Here is a 21,524-nt window from a genome sequence, read left to right as displayed (position 1 = left end):
TAGGGTTAGGGTCAGGGCTAAGGTTAGGGTTATTTTTAGTGCTTAGGGTTAGAGGGTTAGAGTTAGAGGGGTAGGGGTAGGGCTACTAACTCTAACCCTAAGTATCTCACCGTAACCCTAACCCTAGCCCCTAACACTAAACCTAACCCTAACCCTCTAACCATAACCCTAACCCTCTAACCTTAACCCTAACCCTCTAAGCCTAGCCATAAAAATAACCCTAACCCTAAACCTAACCCTAGCCCTAACCCTAACCCTAACCCTAACCCTAGCCCTAAGCCTAACCCTAATTCGTATTTTTTTCTGGTTCTGGACATGTTACAGAGCTGAAACTTCACAGGTACACTTTTTAGACCCCCCAGATGCTAAATCCAAAGACATTTTTATTTTTATTTTTTTTTTTAATTTTTCCAATAATTGGCTCTCTATCAAAAAATTACAATTTTTAAGAACTTTTTTTTGTGTGATCCCTCTCCGGCATGCCACAGTCCAGGTGTTTGTCCCCTTGAAACAACTTTTCCATTACTATTGTGGCCAGAAAGAGTCCCTGTGGGTTTTAAAATTCGCCTGCCTATTAAAGTCTATGGCGGTTCGCCCGGTTCGCCGGTTCGCGAACATTTGCCGATGTTCGCGTTCGCCGTTCGCGAACGGCGAATTTTAGGTTCGCGACATCACTAGTTATAACCCCTGACAGATTTGTTTATCACCGTCTGTGTCCCATTGTAGAAATTCCCCTTCACTTCCGGTCCCATAGCCAAACAGGAAGTGAGAGGAAATCCCTGCAAATTAAGGGAATTCATTGGGTACCCCCTGGTCACCAGAACTAGTATCCCTATTGGAAGATTTTCCCTCTATTACTTTTCTGGGGACAGTCCCAATTTTTTTTTTTTAGTTTTTCTTTTATTTTCACTTTCAATAATAATGGCAAAAAAAGAGAACTAGAGAGGGTGAAACAGGAGCTCAGAAGGCAATACAAACTGATGGAGGTTCTAACCCTGCTCCACTCTATCCAAAACGAAAATAAAGTTTTGCCTTTAGTTATACTTTATTATATCAGCTTTAGATAATGACATCTTCATGCCCACATATATACAGTAAAGGATACAGCAGGAAGTACCCACATTGGTTACATTTACGTTCTGTGTCTTGTTGGATGTAGATGTCTAGTGTATAGAGTATTTAATGTATTGCAAAGTGTTGTAACCTGTACTACAAAACATCGGAAACTGTCTCTGAACTGCAGTAAATTGGAATCTATTTGTTTGCTGTGGATTACTACACTCTGCACAGCATCCTTGCACTGCCTTGTTGAGTAAAGCTGTTAATGTGCTTTTGTATGCAGGTGATAGATCCCGTGTAGTCATTCTATTATTAGTGCTCACTGCTACATAAAATTGATTCTGTTTTCAGCTGTTACGTGCCTGTATCCCCCTCAAGTTTCCAACGGGAGGCTGGAAGGAACGAACTTTGATTGGGGATTTAGCATCAGTTACGCCTGCTTTCCGGGTTATGAATTGTCCTTCCCTGCAGTGCTAACCTGTGTTGGCAACGGAACATGGAGCGGAGAGGTTCCGCAGTGCTTACGTGAGTTGTTTCCTGAGTTGTTCTTAATTTCTTTTTTCTTAAGTGGCATTCAAAAACTTTAATCTAAACCCATATACTGTATGCAGTTTTAAACAATTGTTAAGGGATGAATGTATATTGAATATCTTATTAGATGACTTCCCAGAAACATTTTCATAGTACATTTTATCGCTCCCAGTTAAATTTATATATTTAGTCAAAGATATCAACGCATTTCCAAGAAGGCAAGTTTCCATTCCCAAGAACACAAGTTGTGGTGGCATGCAATGACCATCTCCCACCACCACTGCTCACATTATGAGAGATACAACAGCACACTGTCATAACAAATTATGTATTGATCATCTACCAATTGAAATCTCTGTACTTATTACACTATTATAGGCTGCATATACAATATTAAAAATACTTTCTTCTAGGCATTTTTTCCTTCGCTACACTGCTGGCAGCTTGCTGTAGAGTCAGGCATTAGCTCTCAGACACAATGCAGTGGTCTCGGTCTTCATTGGTTCCACACTCCCCTCTGCACATTGCTTTCATTACCAGTGCTGCTCTGGCACAGGCACTGCTGATTGGAGCAGTGTGCAGGGCATGTCAGCAAGACCCGGGACGCTGTATTCTGTGTGCAAGCAGAGGTCCGGCTCTCCATCATTCTGCTAGCACATGGTAATACAACCCTTGCTGCAGCATTTAGAAAATCTAAAAAAACCTAGAAGAGCAGTGTATTTATTACTGTAGATCAGGGGTCTTCAAACTATGGCCCTCCAGTTGTTCAGGAGCTACATTTCCCATAATGCCTAGTCATGTCTGTGAATGTCAAAGTTTTATAATGCCTCATGGGATGTGTAATTCTGCAACAGCTAGAGGGCCGTAGTTTGAGGATCCCTGCTGTAGATGAAGCCCAACTGAATAATGAATATAGAGACTTGAAAGTAATTCTGTGGTTGCAACATAAACTTTCATTTTAAAACAACAGTAGGGAAATAGCAATACAAACAATAGTTATTTATAGTTATTTTTTACAATCGAATATACTGTAAGCTTACTTAAAATGTTTCCTTTTGTGTTGTGAGTGCTGCTTTTCTACTGACCTCCTGGATTCCCTGCATGCTTTGCAGCTTCTCCTTTGCTATTTACTTTCAATGTCTAAGGACTACATGTCCCATGATACCTGGGTCCTCTCAGCACCTCTGTCATTCAGAAGGTGCTGCTCTGTGAAATACGTGACACAGAGCAGTGCCTACTCACAGTATATAGTGATGACATGTATATACTGTATGTCTCAGAATTCAAGGAAGTAAATGTGTGGGAATCTTCCCAAAGTATCTTTAAGATCAGACTAATTAATAGGAGTAAGCTAGAAACAATTTAAAGACAATGGAAATTAATGTATGACATTATGTACATACAGTATAGTTTACAATTTTCTCCTTTTTTTCATGTTACCATTTTTTTTCCTAGCCTCCATTTTTATAGTCTTACCACTTTACTGTTACAACTAATATGATTGGGCGGTCTAATACACAGCAGAGTTAGACCTAGTTCTCTCCTAGTAATCAGCACTGGTCTAATACTGATGAAAAAATCTGCCAGGTACTAGACTCTAAGCAGGTAACAGCGCTTGCTCATGGGATACAATTAACTCTACACCATCAATCTAAACCATATGTGATATAAACATATATGAAAAAAAAAATAAAATAAGAAATTAAATAATCTGTGCAACATCATTCACATCTAAATTGCCTGTGCCCAATAAAAAGAAAGTCCAGTGACAAAATGTCCAAGTGAAGGATATAAATATACAGCAATTGTGAAAACAAGCCAAAAAAAAAAAAAGGAGGAGAAATTACTTCCTTTGTGTCCTTTAGAAGAAAGCAGTTTGCTCCTCTTGCCGTGCCAGATTAGTGCATCCCAGCTATGGATGGATGGAATCAAGGAACAAAGTGACACCCAGTGCAATCAATGAGTATAAAAGTTTCCACTCACAGGATGATGTTCATCCTCCTTACCCTTTGGCAATAGGATCAAATAGGCTTGGTTGGTCTCTGTGATCCGAATATCATATCCAACGATCCTTCATCCTCTTCCTCCCAGAAGATCCAAGCTCCAACTTCATGTAATATTGAAAGGTAGAAAAGGGGGGAAATTTTGAGGCACCTACACGTAGAGTTTCAACTGTGCCCTTTGCCTTGAATTTGCAAATGATGCTTCCTATGGTGTCTCTTGGTATGTTTAACATCTTTGCAATCTTCTTATAGCCATTGCCCTTCCTGTGAAGAGTAATCACCTCTTCTCTTGTCTTCCTGGACCATTCTCTTGACTTCACCATGTTTGTAAACACACCAGTAAATGTCTAGAAGGAGCTGAGTATCACAGTCATTTTAAAGCTGCCTAATTGGTGCTTATTAGGCTTTATTGCTGCTCCCTGACATCCACAGGTGTTTTCAATACCTGATTGAAAACACTTCAATGAACCTCTGTTCTTCAGAGTGGTAGTCTTTAAGGGGTTGAATAATTGTGTCAATGAAGAATTCACAAAAGAAACATTTACTACTGTATTACAAAACCAATTGATGTCATTTTAGTTGCATATGGTTCTTTAAGAAGTCCTTGTAGGATTTCATTCTGAATACAATTACAAATGTACACTAAATTCCCTAAAACCCTTTACAGCATTGGGGGGTTGAATAATTTTGAATACAACTGAGTGCCCAACACAACTGTACCTGAAAGTGCTTAGTGCTGAACAAATAATTCAATAATGTATACAGGTAATTAATTAAAGAAATGCATATAAATGTAGATATAGAAAAAGTCCACCTGAAAGTGCTTAGTGCTAAACAAATAACTAGTTGAAAAATGTAAATAATTAATTAAATAAATACATATCAATACATTTATTTTAAAAAATCCCAGATTTTTTCATCATTGTGTACCTTATTGGTTTACACAGCAACTGGTCTGCCACTGCCACTCTCTTTTCTTGGAATACACGTTTGTGTGGGGACAGTGGTGATCAAGGCAAACAAATGTTTTATAGAGAACAGCGCCCATCAGTGATATTGTAAGAAAGAAGCACTATGAATTAATGTAAATAATTTAACTAGGGGCTTCACTTAAGCAGGCCATACACGGATCAAAATTCAGCTGGTTCAGCAGAGATGATGGGCACTCTGGTTGTACAGAAGTTGATCTACCAATCGACTTCTGTACAACCAGCCTGTCAGGCTTTTCCCGATTAATCATTGCAGCTAGCTCTATCTGGCAGGCTCCCCGCTGTCAGAACAATGGCACAGCAGAAGGATTTCCCCATCCACGTTGAATATGTGAATGGGGGAATTGGATCTTTTTTTTTCCAACAATCCAGTTGAAAAAAAGAATGTATGGGCTGCCTTAGCAAACAATCCAGTGTCCCTAGTAAAAAAAATAAATGAATAGTATCCACAGGAGTTGAAGGAGCTAATGACTGCACTTCAACAACTGTCATCTTCTAAAAAACAAAAAACTCTCTAGCTATACACACCAAATTGTGAATGTGCAACTTTCACCCAAGGCTCTGTACCATAAGGAGATGGATTGGGGGCTGTGGAAAAAGGGGAGGATCAGAGAAGACAGGATCAAACAGCCTTTTTACACAATGCAGAGGATTGACCTCTTAGGTTCCACAATAAGTATAACAATCATGCATTGCTTCATATAGAGTACACTGATTTTACTGTTATGGGTTTAGTAACACTTTTGCATGACGTGATTCCAATTTACAACGTACAAGATGTTTCATGTATGACCCTGTAAATGGTGATAATTCACTATAGGGGGTAGAGAAATACTCATCACTGCGTTGCTGGTAATGGAGATTCTGCAAGGAAGGCAATGTCTCTTTCTTCTAGGCAGAAAAGAAGTGACGGCATTAAAAAAAAGCTGCATTTATCCAGTGACCCTGTTTCTGATGAGCTTGATGAGTTGTCATCAGTGACAGGATCACAAGTGAACACTCAGAAACTAATATCAGACCCACCAAAAAAACATATGGGTTCCATGATTCCCAAGGTCTTTTGTGCTACATAACTCAACCAGAAACATGGCTCTGTATTCCATAAGCCAAAAATGGCTTATGAACATTTACATATGATTTAAAACTATACATAGACACATAACATGAGGTCTGCCCTTATACACTTTTTCCTGTGCTGACTTTTGACAGCTGTCAGGGGCTGTCTGCTGACCTCCATTCTCTACTACATGAAAAGAGGTTACTGGGGGGCACTCAGAATGTCGGCTGGATTCATTTTTGTTGCTCTGATATGTAGAGATGTGCTGATATGTGATGTGCCCCACAGTGTCCTCCATTCATCACAGAGGTGCCACTGACAGCTGTCAAAGGATCAGGAGCACGGCTATAAAATTCTCAGTATTGTAAGGGCACTCCAATGTACAATGGTAAGCCTATTTACAGTATGCTGCATATTTATGCTTATCTTGTATAGACACATCATGAAAATGTATACTTAGAGGAAGAAAATGTGTTATATATATATATATATATATAAATATATATATATACACACACAGTATCTCACAAAAAGTGAGAACACCCTCTCACATTTTTGTAAATATTTTATTACATCTTTTCATGTGACAACACTGAAGAAATTACACTGCTACAATGTAAAGTAGTGAGTGTACAGCTTGTATAACAGTGTAAACTTTCTGTCCCTTCAAAATAACTCAACACACAGCCATTAATGTCTAAACTGCTAGCAAAAAAAGTGAGTACACCCCTAAGTGAAAATGTCCAAACTGGGCCCAAAGTGTCAATATTTTGTGTGGCTACCATTATATTCCAGCACTGCCTTTACCCTCTTGGGCATGGAGTTCCCCAGAGCTTCACAGGTTGCCACTGGAGTCCTCTTCCACTCCTCAATGATGACATCACGTAGCAGGTGGATGTTAGAGACCTTGCGCTCCTCCACCTGCAGTTTGAGGATACCCCACAGAAGCTCAATAGGGTTTAGGTCTAGAGACATGCTTGGCCAGTCCATCACCTTTACCCTCAGCTTCTTTAGGAAGGCAGTGGTCGTTTTGGAGGTATGTTTAGGGTCATTATCATGTTGGAATAATGCCCTGCAGGCCAGTCTCTGAAGGGAGGGGATCATGCTCTGCTTCAGAATGTCACAGTACATGTTGGCATTCATGGTTCCCTCAATGAACTGTAGCTGCCCAGTGCCGGCAGCACTCATGCAGCCCCAGACCATGACACTCCCCCCACCATGCTTGACTGTAGGCAAGACACACTAGTCTATGTGCTCCTCATCTGGTTGCGGTCAAACACACTTGACACCATCTGAACCAACAGGACATGGTTCCAGTAATCCATGTCCTTAGTCTGCTTATTTTCAGAAAATTGTTTGCAGGCTTTCTTGTGGATCGTGTTTAGAAGAAGCTTCCTTCTTGGACGAAAGCCATGCAGACCAATTTGATGCAGTGTGCGACGTATGGTCTGAGCACTGACAGGCTAACCTCCCAACTTCTTTGGTCAACAATGGTGAGGCCTGTTTTGAGTGGAACCTGTCCTGTTACACCACTGTATGGTCTTGGCCACCGTGCTGCAGCTCAGTTTCGGGGGCTTGGCAATCTTCTTTTAGCCTAGGCCATCTTTATGTAGAGCAACCTTTTTTTTTACAGATCTTTAGAGAGTTCTTTGCCATAAGGTGCCATGTTGAACTTCCAGTGACCGGTATGAGAGAGTGAGAGCGATAACACCAAAGTGGAGCTCGACTGGCATTTGTCATTGAACACCAGAAATGGCAGGTCTACCACTGGCACCTGTGCTTTTCACAGATGAGATCAGGTTCACCCTGAGCACATGTGACAGACATGAAAGGATCTTGAGAAGCCGTGGAAAACGTTATGCTGCCTGTAAAATCCTTGCATGACTGGTTTGGTGGTGGGTCAGTGATGGTCTGGGGAGGCATATTCAACGTACAAACCTCCACAGACTAGACAATGGCACCCAGATTGCCATTAGGTATTGGGATGAAATCCTTGGACCCGCTGTCACTCCCTACATTGGTGCAGTGGGTCCTGAGTTCTTCCTGGTGCATGACAATGCCTGGCCTCATGTGGTGAGAGTATGCAGCCAGTTCCTGGAGGATGAAGGAATTTATAGCATTGCATGGCCCCCACGCTCGCCTGACCTAAATTGAATAGAACACCTCTAGGACATTATGTTTCTGTCTGATGCCACCAGGTTGCACCTTAGTCTGTTCAAGAGCTCAGTGATGCCCTGGTCCACATCTGAGAGGAAATACCCTAGGACACCATATGTCTTCTCATTGAGAGCATGCCCCGACATTGTCAGGCATGCATACAAGCACGTGGGGGCCATACAAACTATTGAGTACCATTTTGAGTTGCTACAATAAAATTTCATCAAAATGGACTAGCCTGCTGTATCATTTTTTCCCTTTGATTTTCAAGGTGTTTTTGAATTCAGCCCTCTGTAGGTTCATAATTTTAATTTCCATCAAACGATGTGGCATCCTTTCATTCCTAACACATTACCCAGTCCATATCAGAAGATATCCAGCATGATACTTTCCCTATTGAGATCTGATGTGTTTTCAAAGTGTTCCTTTAACTTTTTTGAGCAGTGTGTGTGTGTGTGTATATATATATATATATATATATATATATATATATATATATATATATATATATATATATATATATATATATATATATATATATATATATATATATATATATATATATATATATATATATTGTACATATTGTACATATACATATTGTATTATACATATATACTTATATTGTACATATAATGCATATTTATATAAATATATATATATATACTGTATACGTGTGTACAGTGTATATGTGTATATATATATATATATATATATATATATATATATATATATGTATATATATATTTATATACATATATATATATATATATATATATATATATACACACACACTGTGCACACACATATACAATATATATATTAATATAAATATACATTATATTTACTATATGTATATATATATATATATATATATATATATATATATATTCATGTATATATATTAACGATACACAGTGTATACAAACACATACGTTCAATTTATAACTGCACTGTATGTAGAGAACATGAAACATATATTTTTATTTTTTAGTATATATTTTGCTCTAGAAATAACGAACATAGGATCAGTGAGATAGTAGAATTATAAATGGGCCACTAAGCGCATCCATAAATAAAATAGCCCCATGAACTATTTAAAAATAACTATGTATTGTGTACTATTCAGTCTTTGTTAGCTGTGATGTATTCCATGGCTACTGCCTTTACACCCAATAGTCGTTAATTTATTGGATTACCCCTGTGGCTTCTGTTTGAAAATAACAGTATTATACGGAAACAAAAGCCTTTCGTTCTTTCAAGATAGAAAAAATGGTAATGTTGAGGTGTAGCAGGCTATGCTTTGTTGCTAGGGTATGTTTTTTTCAGACACGCCATGAAGGTTTCCATAGAAAGCAGCAGTAGTAGAATGCAATGTATTGTCTATTTAGTCGCCTATTATTACATCCTAGGAAATGTGCTTACAGTCATACCAAACCCCTAATAGTATTCCTTCTGTCTCTCTTCCACATCCCTGTTCTCCAAACATTTTTTTAAGAAGAGTTAAAATTGAAAGCAAATCTCCAGGGAGAAAAAAAAAAAAACAATCAATGCAATCATTTTTATATTAAAAACACATATTTCTAATAGAGCTCCTTTGACTTCAGCCTTTCTATAATTCTGTGTACAGATGCACCAGGGAGAGACAAGGAGCAGATCATGCTCTGCTGCAGCACATAAGTGCTTGAAAAACATACTGGCAGGAGGAGAGAGAAGAGGGATGATTTCAGCAGTGTTTTGCTTCTCCTGCATTGTCCAATCCAGGAACTGATAGAGTATCCAGGGCCTGATGTAGTGAAATAGATGAAGTATGTTTCTGCCATTGTTTCCGTGTTGCACTTTCAGTGCCATTATTTCTTATTGGCACCACAAACATGGGTAGCAGTCATGCATTTTGTGGTGTGTTTTCCATGCAACAAAACTTGGTACTTGAGCTTCTTTGGCACATTTGTCATATCAGGTGACAGGTAGTCACCTAATTAATAATGTGCCAAAAACATGCTGCAATGTGCTGTGCGATGTTCAGGTGTGAATGCAGCCTAGATGTAATGGGTGGCCTATGTGATCCATAAAAGTCAAAAATAGGGGTGGGGCCAAGTGTATATTAACCGCTTACCGACCGCCGCATGACTATTTACTGCGGCGGTCAGCCGCCCACAGGCAGAGCGACGTAGGGCTACGTCGCTAGCCTGTGAGGGTCTAGGGAGCAAGCGCGCGCCCCTGGAGGTCCCCCGATGTCCGCCGGTCACTCTGCGATCGTCGGTGCAGAGGGAGAAAGGCAGGCGGCTGATGTAAACAAGGCGCCTGTCATTCTCCCCTGTGTAGAAACAGTGATCATACGGTTCTGCTATGTAGGACCTTTGATCACTGTTCCTACACCTCAAGCCACAGCCAATCACAGTTAGAATCACGCCCCTAGGGACACACACCACCCCTCCCTCTCAAAAAAAGTGAATTCCTTCACTGCCAGTGTAATTTTACAGTAACAGTGCATATGTATAGCACTGATTACTGTAGAAATGTCACTGGTACCCCCAAAAGTGTCAAAAATGTCAGTCAAGGGTCCGATCTGTCTGCCGCAATGTCACAGTACCGCAAAAAAAATCGCAGATCGCCGCCATTACGCGTTAAAAAAACAACAAAAATGACAAAATTCTTTCCCTTTGTTAGTAAACGCGATAACTTTTGCGCAAACCAATCAAAATACGCTTTTTGTGATTTTTTTTACCAAACATATGTAGCAGAAAACAAATTGGCCAAAAATGTTAAAAAATTTTGATTTTTACATTTTTTTGGGGGAATTTCATATAAAACAATGTGAAAAATATTGTTATTTTTGCTAAATTTACGCTCTTTTTTTGTTTATAGCGCATGATCAAAAAATCGCACAGGTGATCAAATACCACCAAAAGAAAGCTCTGTTTGTGGGAAAAAAAGGACGTCAAATTCGTTTAGGTACAGCATCGCACAACCGCGCAATTGTCCGTAAAATCACACAGTGCCGAATCGCAAAATAGGCCCTGGTCAGGAAGGGGGTAAAATCTTCCGGGGCTTAAGTGGGGGAATTAGGAGCTTCCTGAGCACTAAAAGAAGAAATAAAAATTAAGATGTGTAGTCAGTTCTTAGTATTTACACTAGCTTACTGATTCCAATTAATGTTCCCACACATAAGTACTTGTACATGTTATATAAACCACAAGTTTGAAAGGAATTCCAAGTTTGGATATTTTTATACAAAAGTATATTGGTCTGGCTTGGACCATGCATATTCAATACCGGGTTGATGCCCCTGGAAGCTGGAAAGCACTGAAGTAGATACCACTACTCCAGTAATCTCCACTTGCTTCCGGATCCCACAATGAGCAGTTGCTCTGCTGCTTTCTGAACATAGAAGGTTGGCTGGTTAGAATGGGAATCAGTCAGAGAATGTTTTTAATTTTCTGGACCAATGTAACTATGTATAAAATATTTTGACCTGGAATTCATCTTTAACTACTTGCCAACCGGCCAGTTCTAGGAGGGCATCATAGGGGCGTGCTCTGTGATCACTGCATCCTCCTGACACAGCTGACCCCAGATCAAGGTAAAGAGCCAATCAGCAGCTTTTTACCATCTGATCAGCTGTGTCCAATCACAACTGATCACAATGTAAATACAAGCCAGTTATTGGCATTTCTTTGCTCATGCTGACAGTGTGAGGAGGGGATAGCTAATAACCAGATTGTGTGAAAGGGATATCTACAATGATAATCAGGGCACTGATTATCAGTGTCCTGACTATCATTGCTGCATATCAGTGCCCAACAGTTCTGCCAATCTGTGCCCACCAGAGCTGCCAATCAGTGCCTGCCGATGATGCCAAACAGTGCTCATCATTGCTGCCAATCAGTGCCCATCAGTGCTGCCAATCAGTGCTCATCAGTGCCTCCTCATCAGTGTCACCTATCAGTGCTGCCTACCAGTTCCTATCAGTACTCATCAGTGCCCACCAGTGTTGCCTCATCAGTGCCACCTCATCAGTGCCAATCAGTGCAGCCTTATCAGCGCATATCAGTGAAAGATAAAAATTAGCTGTTTGCAAAATTTTATAACAAACTATGAAAAACGTTTTTTATTTTCAACATTTTCTGCCTTTTGTTTATTTATTTAGCAAAAAAATAAAAAACCCAGTGGGGAATAAATATCACCAAAAGAAATCTCTTTTTGTGAAAAAAAAAAGATAACAATTTAGGGTACAGTGTTACATGATCGCACAATTGTCATTCAAAGTGTGACAGTGCTGAAAGCAGAAAATTGGCCTGGGCAGCAAAAGTGGTAAAAGTGCCCAATAGGCAAAGATTGATTAAAGAGAGGAGCTCCAGGCTCCCCCAAAAGGTGAAATATTACAAATACTGTAGCTGCTGATTTTTATTGTAAGGACACTTAGCTATCCATGAATCCTGCAATGTCCTCATTCCAGCCAATTCTTCAATTGGCTCCGGGTGCAGGCACCAACATCTCAAGTAAGGTAAACAGGCAGTAAAGCCTTGCAGCTTCACAGCCGGTTTCCTACTGCACACAAGTGAGCTTTGCTGTGCCTTGTGAATGGTCCCATAGTCTTCTAGGACCTGTGATATGTCCCAGAAGACTGTGGGGAAAGGAGGAGGGGGGGGGTTCGGGAAACTTCTAGCTCAGATCGTCAAGACACATCTGATGCAAGGTGGCAGTAGGTAACTGTAAATCTTCCGTACCTGCTCCCCCCCCCAAAAGGTGCCAAATGTGGCAGTGGAGGGGGTGATGATTCAAAGAAGCGGAACTTCCCCTTTTGGGTGAAGTTCCACTTTAACTTATTTAAATTAGTAGCCCCAAAGTGAAATTTTAATCTGAGATAGCAAACAGAATTTTTTTTTAGAAATTGTACAATTAATACATCATTATTTGGATTATCAGTTGTCTATCATTTTCTGCCATTTTGCCATAAGAATATTTTCCGCTTATCACTGTGACTTTTTTTTTTTTCAGTGGAACATTACTACCGCTGATACATACAGAAAATAAAAGAGCAATTTGTATCTACAAGAAAATATAAAAATCAATAGGAATTAAATTGTCATTTGTTGCTTTGTATCCAGTAGCAATAATTTGCACGGTGTGTTTTTCAGCCGTAAAATTCAAATTGTAAAACATAATAAAAATACAATATCTGGGGCTGGAGAGCCCAGTTCAATAATATTCTTTATTTGTGAATAGAAGTGAATGAGTCACCATTAATATTGTTACAGATACATTTGGCCTTGTCCTCTTAACGCTTACTCTTCTTCTCATATAGGGGAAAATGGCTTTGTTATAGAAGTACAAACAAGACTGGTATAAGGGTCATTACACCCAAAATGAATAACTACGTCAATGCAGGATAAGGAAGGGACCAGCCCAGTACTATACGGGCTTATAAAAGAAATGTATGCTTCCAAGAACATTTCTTGTTTCCCACAGCAATCATTTAGAACCCTTGTTTAATGTAAAGGCAGTACTGCAAACATTATAAGCTAGTTGGTTGGTGGGTTGGTTGGTTGGTTAGTTGGTATGGGGAACACACTTTTCATACATAAGATGCTTAGAAGGTAGGTTTGCAACTTATCTTTTGGATTTGATACCATTTATCCCTTTACTAATGACAATAAGATAGTCTTAGACTCGATTCACACCAGCGTGACTTGTCAGGCGACTTGTCAGCCTGACAAATCGCGGTCCCTCGCGGTCCATTGACTGCTACAGGACCCGTTCTAATAGGAGCGACACAAGTCACTCCAACTTAGGAAAAGGGTCCTGTACTACTTCGGGGCGACCTGGGAGCGACTTGCATAGACATTCATTATATGAAGTCTGTGCAAGTCGCGCCAAAGTCGCGGTGGACGGGACTTCACAAGTCGCCCCCGAAGTAGTACAGAGTCGTGTCGCCATAGTGTGAACCGACTCTTATGTTATTATGAAAACAAGACAATATGTTAAAGAGGACACCCCCCCCCCCATTCTTACTCCTTAATCCTGCCAATAATCAGTAGGAGGGAAATAAACAATCATACTTACCTATATCCTTGTACATTTTTCTTCATACTTATCTATCTTTGACCTGCCTTTGTGCTACCTGGGTCCCCATCCCCATGCTGCCACTTTAAAAATGTCCGTGATTCTGCGCACCTGCAAGATAAAGTGCATCATCACAAAAACTTCATCGCGTACATACGACGGTAGAGAAAAAAACCCTTCTCCAAGGCTCTCCGAGGTTTTGGGGAGGAGTGTTTTTTCTCAGGCAAAATAATGTAATTTCAATGACGCATGCGCGAAATGAGGAGCATGCCATCATGCGCTTTATCTTGCACATGCACAGTATGACATGCCAAGTCACCTCCAGCCAGTAGCTAGCATTAACACAGCAGATTTTGTTATTTTTTCACCCTGTGCCATAGTTGTATTACCTGTTGATCCTGCTATTAGATACATTATTTTTCCAATTTCTTTTTTCTTTTATTTTTACCAGAAAACAGTTTATTGAATTGTTTAGAAATGTTTGCACCTTCTTTAATAGGCCAAGCTGTCCAATGATAGTTACAAGAGTTGTGACAAACCATTTAAAGAATAGCTAAATCCGAGAACAAAAATGCATTATATTGCAGCTTAACATCCTTAGATGTTCTGGCTTTTTTAGTTTTCATTTTATTTTAAGCCAAGAACATTTTTAGCAAAACGGAGAATACTTGTTGATTTTGCCAGAAATGCCGTATCCATGTCACTTCCTGTGAACTTCCTTCCAAACCATCTTCTGTGAACTACCAATTGCCATGCCACTACCTGCAATGCAGATGAAGAGATGAGGACATGTTTGTAGTCCATATTAGGAAAGCAGCCTAGAGTGAAAACCATAGGATTCTCCATAAATCGCCGGAGGAGTTATGTAACCACTCAGGGACAGGAAATGATGGATGGAAAAAAAAAGGAAATGTACTATTTGCAGGATTACCAAATGAAAATAATGCAGAAGCTTGAAAAAAGAAAATGAATGAAGCCACCACACCAAGGACTAGTCAGCTGCAATATATTATATATAACAAAAAGTGCAGATTATGAAGATGATATCGAGGAGAGCAGTCCACAGGTGAAAATTATGGTGAAGCATGCACAAGATATAAACATTCAGCCCCAGTTCACACTTGTGCGTGTGCGGGGTTCGCATGTAATGTCGGAGCGCACTGCTCCGACATTACATGCGATCGGCTGTGCGGTGCGAGTTTAGCCATACAGTTTGTATGGCTAAATTCGCACCGCAGCCGCAGCAAACACGCACAGGGACCCTTTTTGGCAGCCGCATCAGGATCGGATCGCACAGCGGTTCACACTTGTGCGATCCGATCCTGTGCGAACTGCACGATCGCACTGCGATATGCGATCAAACTGGGGGTGTCGTTAACATTACATTGACACCCCCAGCGTATCGCATATGGCAGTGTGAACTGCCGGGGGTGCGTGTGCGATGCGGGAACAGACTGCGGATTCGCAGCCTTCCCGCATCGCATAAATGTGAACCGAGGCTCAGTGTTCTTCAATGTGCTGGTAATCCTCCACCCAGTCTCATTAGCCTCTCACCTCACACTTAGCCCCTGTGTCACCAGACGGGCTAGTAAGACATAAACTTTCTCCAAGGATATCACCAATACAGATCAGATCAGTATTCCTCTTCATCAGAAAATAAGGCTCACAGGTAACAGATCACAGGTCCAAAAAGGGGGTCACAGGTCCATAGGAAAACAAAGGTCTGGACATAGTGCATTACCGCAATAAATTACTTTATTGAACATAGCATAAAATCATAAAATTACCTTGTAAAGCACTACACAAGTGCATGTGATGAGCAGATCGTATTACACACAGCGGTCTCGACCGCAATGGATGGTGGGTGATGTCACCGGCCCCTCCCCCTTTGCATGCGTTACGTCCCACGGTGCGGGACTTCATCAGCTGCAATATATTACATTTTTGGTTTTGGGTTTAGATACACTTTACCACTGCTGGGAGGGCTCACGATGGTCAACTTTTATTATATGAATAAAACTCTTTTTAAAAATAGGTGCTTAAACATGTTAGCTAGAGTTAAACTTCTATTGATTTGTTTCTTACTTCAAGTCCATTTAAAACTACATGTCCATCTAGGGCTACTCTGCCCAGGGTGACAACACTACTGTGCAATTTCACTTCAGAACAAACAATGGTGTCACCCTATTACAGAAAGTAGAAGGTAATAATATGAGGTAATAAAGCTATGTTGCCAGGGGACTCAGAAAAACATAACATTCTGTGTAAATGGTACTGCCAGGCTGCATCATATACAGTATATGATTTTTTATTATGCCTATAGTAACACTTTAAAGAGAAACTCCACTAGTGTTGAGAAAAAAAACATTCCCTTCTGGGTGATCTTTGTACTTTGCAAGGATTTTACCACACTTTGTTGCATATTCCTAGCTTTTGTTATTCCGAAGCAATCCCCGTGTGTTTGTCTGTGTGGAAAGTGTATCTAATGGGAGTGGTTTCACAGGGGTATACAATGTACGATTAATTGCAAACACACACACACACACATCATATGTTGAACTGGATGGACTGATGTCTTTTTTCAACCTCACAAACTATGTAACTATTATCAACCAGCTGCTGCACCTGCAGGGTTCTAAAGAGGAAAATTGCAGGGTCTGCATCCCTTTAGACGTGATTTCCTATTGAGAGTATCACACTAAAAATTACATTTTTGTTGCAGGGGATGCCTGAAATCTGACTTTTATCTTAGTGCAAACTTCTGGGAAAATCAGTGAGATACTCACACAAGCAGGCAAATTTTGTTTCTGGGGGGCGTTCTGTACACATTCTGTCTACAGAACACCTCCATGTAGCCATATTGCATTGCATTTTATAGAAAATTACAGCGCTGCAGATTAAAAAGGAAAGATAATGTATAATAACATTCAATTACAATATGGCTTGTGTTGCAATTGTATATACAGTATCTCACAAAAGTGAGTACACCCCTCACATTTTTGTAAATATTTTATTTCATTTTTTCATGTGACAACACTGAAGAAATGGCACTTTGCTACAATGTAAAATATTGAGTGTACAGCATGTATAACAGTGTAAATTTGCTGTCCCCTCAAAATAACTCAACATGCAGCCATTAATGTCTAAACTGCTGGCAACAAAGGTAAGTACACCCCTAAGTCAAAATGTCCAAATTTGGGTCAAATTAGCCATTTTTCCCTCCCTGGTGTCATGTGACTTTTTAGTGTTACAAGGTCTCAGCAGAGCAGGGGGGAGCAGGTGTTAAAGTTGGTGTTACCACTCTCACTCTCACTCTCTCATGCTGGTCACTGGAAGTTCAACATGGCACCTCATGGCAAAGAACTCTCTGAGGATCTGAAAAAAAAAGTGTTGCTCTACATAAAGATAGCCTAGGCTAAAAGGAGATTGCCAAGACCCTAAAACTGAGCTGCAGCATGGTGGCCAAGACCATACAGCCATTTACCAGGACAGGTTCCACTTAGAACAGGCTTCGCCAAGGTCAACCAAAGGAGTTGAGTGCACATGCTCAGCGTCATATCCGGAGGTTGTCTTTGGGAAATAGACGTATGAGTGCTGCCAGCATTGCTGCAGAGGTTGAAAGGGTGGGGTGTCAGCCTGTCAGTGCTCGGACCATACGCCGCACACTGCATCAAATTGGCCTGCATGGCTGTCGTCCAAGAAGAAAGCCTCTTCCAAAGATGATGCACAAGAAAGACCACAAACAGTTTGCTGAAAACAAGCAGACTAAGGACATGGATTTCTAGAACCATGTCCTGTAGTCTGATGAGACCAAGATAAACTTTTTTTGGTTCAGATGGTGTCAAGTGTATGTGGCCACAACCAGGTGAGGAGTACAAAGACAAGTATGTCTTGCCTACAGTCAAGCATGGTGGGGGGAATGTCATGGTCTGGGGCTGCATGAGTGGTGCCGGCACTGGGGAGCTACAGTTCATTGAAGGAACCATAAATGCCAACATGTACTGTGACATACTGAAGCAGAGCATGAGCCCCTCCATTCAGAGACTGGGACGCAGGGCAGTATTCCAACATGATAACGACCCCAAACACACCTCCAATATGACCACTGCCATGCTAAAGAAACTGAGGGTAAAGATGATGGACTGGCCAAGCATGTCTCCAGACCTAAACCCTAATGAGCATCTGTGGGGCATCCTCAAATGGAAAGTGGAGGAGCGCAAGGTCTCTAACACCCACCAGCTCCATGATGTCGTCATGGAGGAGTGGAAGAGGACTTCAGTGGCAACCTGTGAAGTTCTGGTGAACTCCATGCCCAAGAGGGTTAAGGCAGTGCTGGAAAATAATGGTGGCCACACAAAATATTGACACTTTGGACCCAATTTGGACATTTGCACCTAAGGGTATACTCACTTTTGTTGCCAGCAGTTTAGACTTTAATGGCTGTGTGTTGAGTTATTTTGAGGGGACAGCAAATTTACACTGTTAGGCCTCTTTCACACGGCCGCTACGGTTTTTAGCTCCGCTGCGGGACTTTTTTTTTTTTTTTCACGGAGCGGATGACACTTGTGTCATCCGCTCCGTATGTCCGCATATCATCCCATCCGTTTGCGGATGATATACGGACATAATGTAAGTCTATGGGCATTGCGGATGACACAGCTGACTTCCGATTGTCCTTCCTTTCCGTTTTTTGAACGGAAGAAAAATAGGGTTATGTTCCGTTCCAAAAAACGGAACAGAACTGAAAGTAAGAAAATCAGATGTCAGCGGATGGTATTCCGCTGACATCTGCAATGCCATTGACTTACATTATGTCCTTGAATCATCCGCAAAAAAATAGGATGATTTCCGGACATACGGAGCGCCCGTGTGAAAGGGCCCTTAACCAGGCTAGCGGTAAACCCGAGCGTGACTCGGGGTAGGAATTTCCTGCTATTATCGGTATCCCCGAGTCACGCTCGGGGTAGATGTGCAGAGAGCGCAGCGGAGTGTCTTACCTTATCCTGGCGATCCAGCGATGAGCTCTCATTGCTGTGACCGCCAGCCGAGATCTCCGCCGCTCGTCTGTCGGTAGGAGGACTTCCTAGTTCCGTTCCCTGCAGCAGCAATGCTGCATGGGAGCGGAACTAGGGAGGGAAATTCAAAAAAAAAAAAAAAAAACATTGCACAAAACACAAACACATTTTATATTATATATATATGCATATATATATGCATATATATATATATATATATATATATATATATATATATATATATATATATATATATATATATATGTATATGTATATATATATATATATATATATATATATATATATATATATATACACCTATATACACACACACATATATATATATATATATATATATATATATATATATTATTGATTCGATTATAATTCATGCGTTTTATATATATATATATATATATATATATATATACACATATATATATATATACACACACATATATATATATACACACACATATATATATATATATATATATATATATACACACATATATATATATATATAATATATAACGCATGAATTATAATCTAATCAATAATATAATTTTATTATATATATTATATATTCTATAATAAAATTATATTATTGATTCGATTATAATTCATGCGTTTGTGTTTCAAATTTATCACATCTGGGATGTCTAGTAGACTCTTGTTTTGGTCAGGTTTAAGTCAGTAATTACTAAGAATTGTAGGCCTATAATACATAACGCCAAATTTCCATGAAGAAAATTGTACTGCTTTTGGTACAGAATTCCTGACAGAATCATACCGCCAGGGAGGTTAAACAAGCTGTATACTCACTACTTCACATTGTAGCAAAGTGTCATTTCTTCAGTGTTGTCACATGAAAAGATATAATAAAATATTTACAAAAATGTATTATTATTTTTTTTTATTTGCTATTGTTTTTCCCAATCAAAGTGCAGTTACCCTTTATTTTATTTTTTTATTTGCTATTTTTTTTCTCAATCAAAGTGCAGTTACCCTTTATTTCTTTTTCAAAAACGTGTTTTTTTTTTCTTCATAGAGGGCATGGATTGGGTCGATGGAGCAATGGATAGCGTATAATAATGATCTTTTACCATCATTTATAGTAAGCAATACATTGCTATTGCAGTGACATGTTGCTACTGAGAGAGACAGGGCAGAGGTGGATCATCTGAACCCTGGATAAAAATGGCTTGTAGATTCACACAAGGTGCTAATGATGTCTTAGATGATATATGTGTTTTCGTAGGAAGATGAGAAATATTACTTTCTAATGAAATTATTAAATAAAGGCCAAAGTATTGTATGCTTTCGTTCCTGTTAGATTAATGCAATGTAAAAATGTTCTTATTAGCAGTCACCAGCAGCCTAAGAGATAACAATTTTCCCAACCATTTATGACGCCAGTTTATTAAATTAGGTTGTCTACATACGCAAAATGGTAAATGCTCAGGAAACTGCATTTCTTTTTAGAAACTGACATTTCAGGACCTGTAGAGTTTAACAAGTAGTTTTCGGTGAAAGCACAAGTGCACATTATTATTATTAAAACAAATCCAGGTACAGGAATTGCCCTAAGACATTCAGGAAGTTAGTATGACATCTGAATATTTTATATAGGAATTGCTGATTGCTAGACTGTGCCATGATTAAAGAATAGGTCTCATAAGCAGCTTCTTGGGCAAGCTGAATGGTTGATAAGCTGCAGAGCAGAAAAGGCTATTTTAGAAAAGGTTATTTTCAAGAGATTCATTTCATTGTTACAAAGCTAGCAGAAATATTCATTGCACAATTTTTACTAATAATGCTGGCTGAAGGTTATCAGGTCTCTGTTTTAGTAAAATCTGAATACACCAGGCCAATGTGACATATATAATAATTTTTTATTTTTAGTCCAAAAATATTAGTTTCTTAACCACTTGACCTCCGGAAGATTTGCCGCCTTCATGACCAGACCATTATTTGTGATACGACACTGCGTTGCTTTAACTGACATTTGCGTGGTCGTGGGACGCTGTACCCAAATAATATTGATTTCCTTTTTTCTCACAAAAATAGCTTTCTTTTGTTGGTATTTCATCACCTCTGTGCGCTATACACAAAACAATACCAGCAATTCAGAAAAAAAATTAAATAAATGTTTTATTTTCTGCCATGTCTAATACAAAAAATTGAAAACATCAAATTTCTTCATAATTTTAGGCCAATATGTATTCTGCTACATATTTTTGTAAAACAAATCCCAATAAGCTTATATTGTTTGCTTTGCATCTACAAACTATGGGGTAGTTTTATTTGTTCTTATTTTATTTTTATACTAGTAATGGCGGCGATTGACGACTTATAGCGAGACTGCGATATTGCAGTGGACATTCTGACACTGACTGACACTTTTTGGGGACCAATAACACTAATACAGTGATCAGTGATAAAAATATGCACTGTCGCTGTACTAATGACACTGGCTGGGAAGGGGTTAACATCAGGGGCGATCAAAGGGTTATTATTATACAGAATTTAAATAGCACCAACAGTTTGTGCAACGCTTTACACTGTTAGGGCAAACAGTACAGTTACAATACAATTCAATGCAAGTGGAATCAGAGTGCCCTGCTCGTTAAAGCTTACAATCTAG

At 39.6% G+C, this 21,524-nt stretch overlaps 1 protein-coding gene across 1 annotated transcript in view; it reads left to right on the top strand.

The window, feature by feature from the left end:
• The window catches only part of CSMD3 (CUB and Sushi multiple domains 3), a 1,619,578-nt gene that overhangs the window by 1,496,044 nt on the left and 102,010 nt on the right, over positions 1-21,524 (top strand). The window contains exon 61 of the mRNA XM_082258441.1: positions 1,411-1,584. Within this exon, the coding sequence (XP_082114567.1) occupies positions 1,411-1,584 (174 nt within the window). The remainder of the gene's footprint in view (positions 1-1,410; positions 1,585-21,524) is intronic.

This window comes from Pelophylax lessonae (genome assembly GCF_965119305.1).
Source record: "Pelophylax lessonae genome assembly, chromosome: 5".
NCBI lineage: Eukaryota > Metazoa > Chordata > Amphibia > Anura > Ranidae > Pelophylax > Pelophylax lessonae.
The sequence above is the reverse complement of the archived record's forward strand: the minus strand, read 5'-3'. Positions and strand labels throughout refer to the sequence as shown.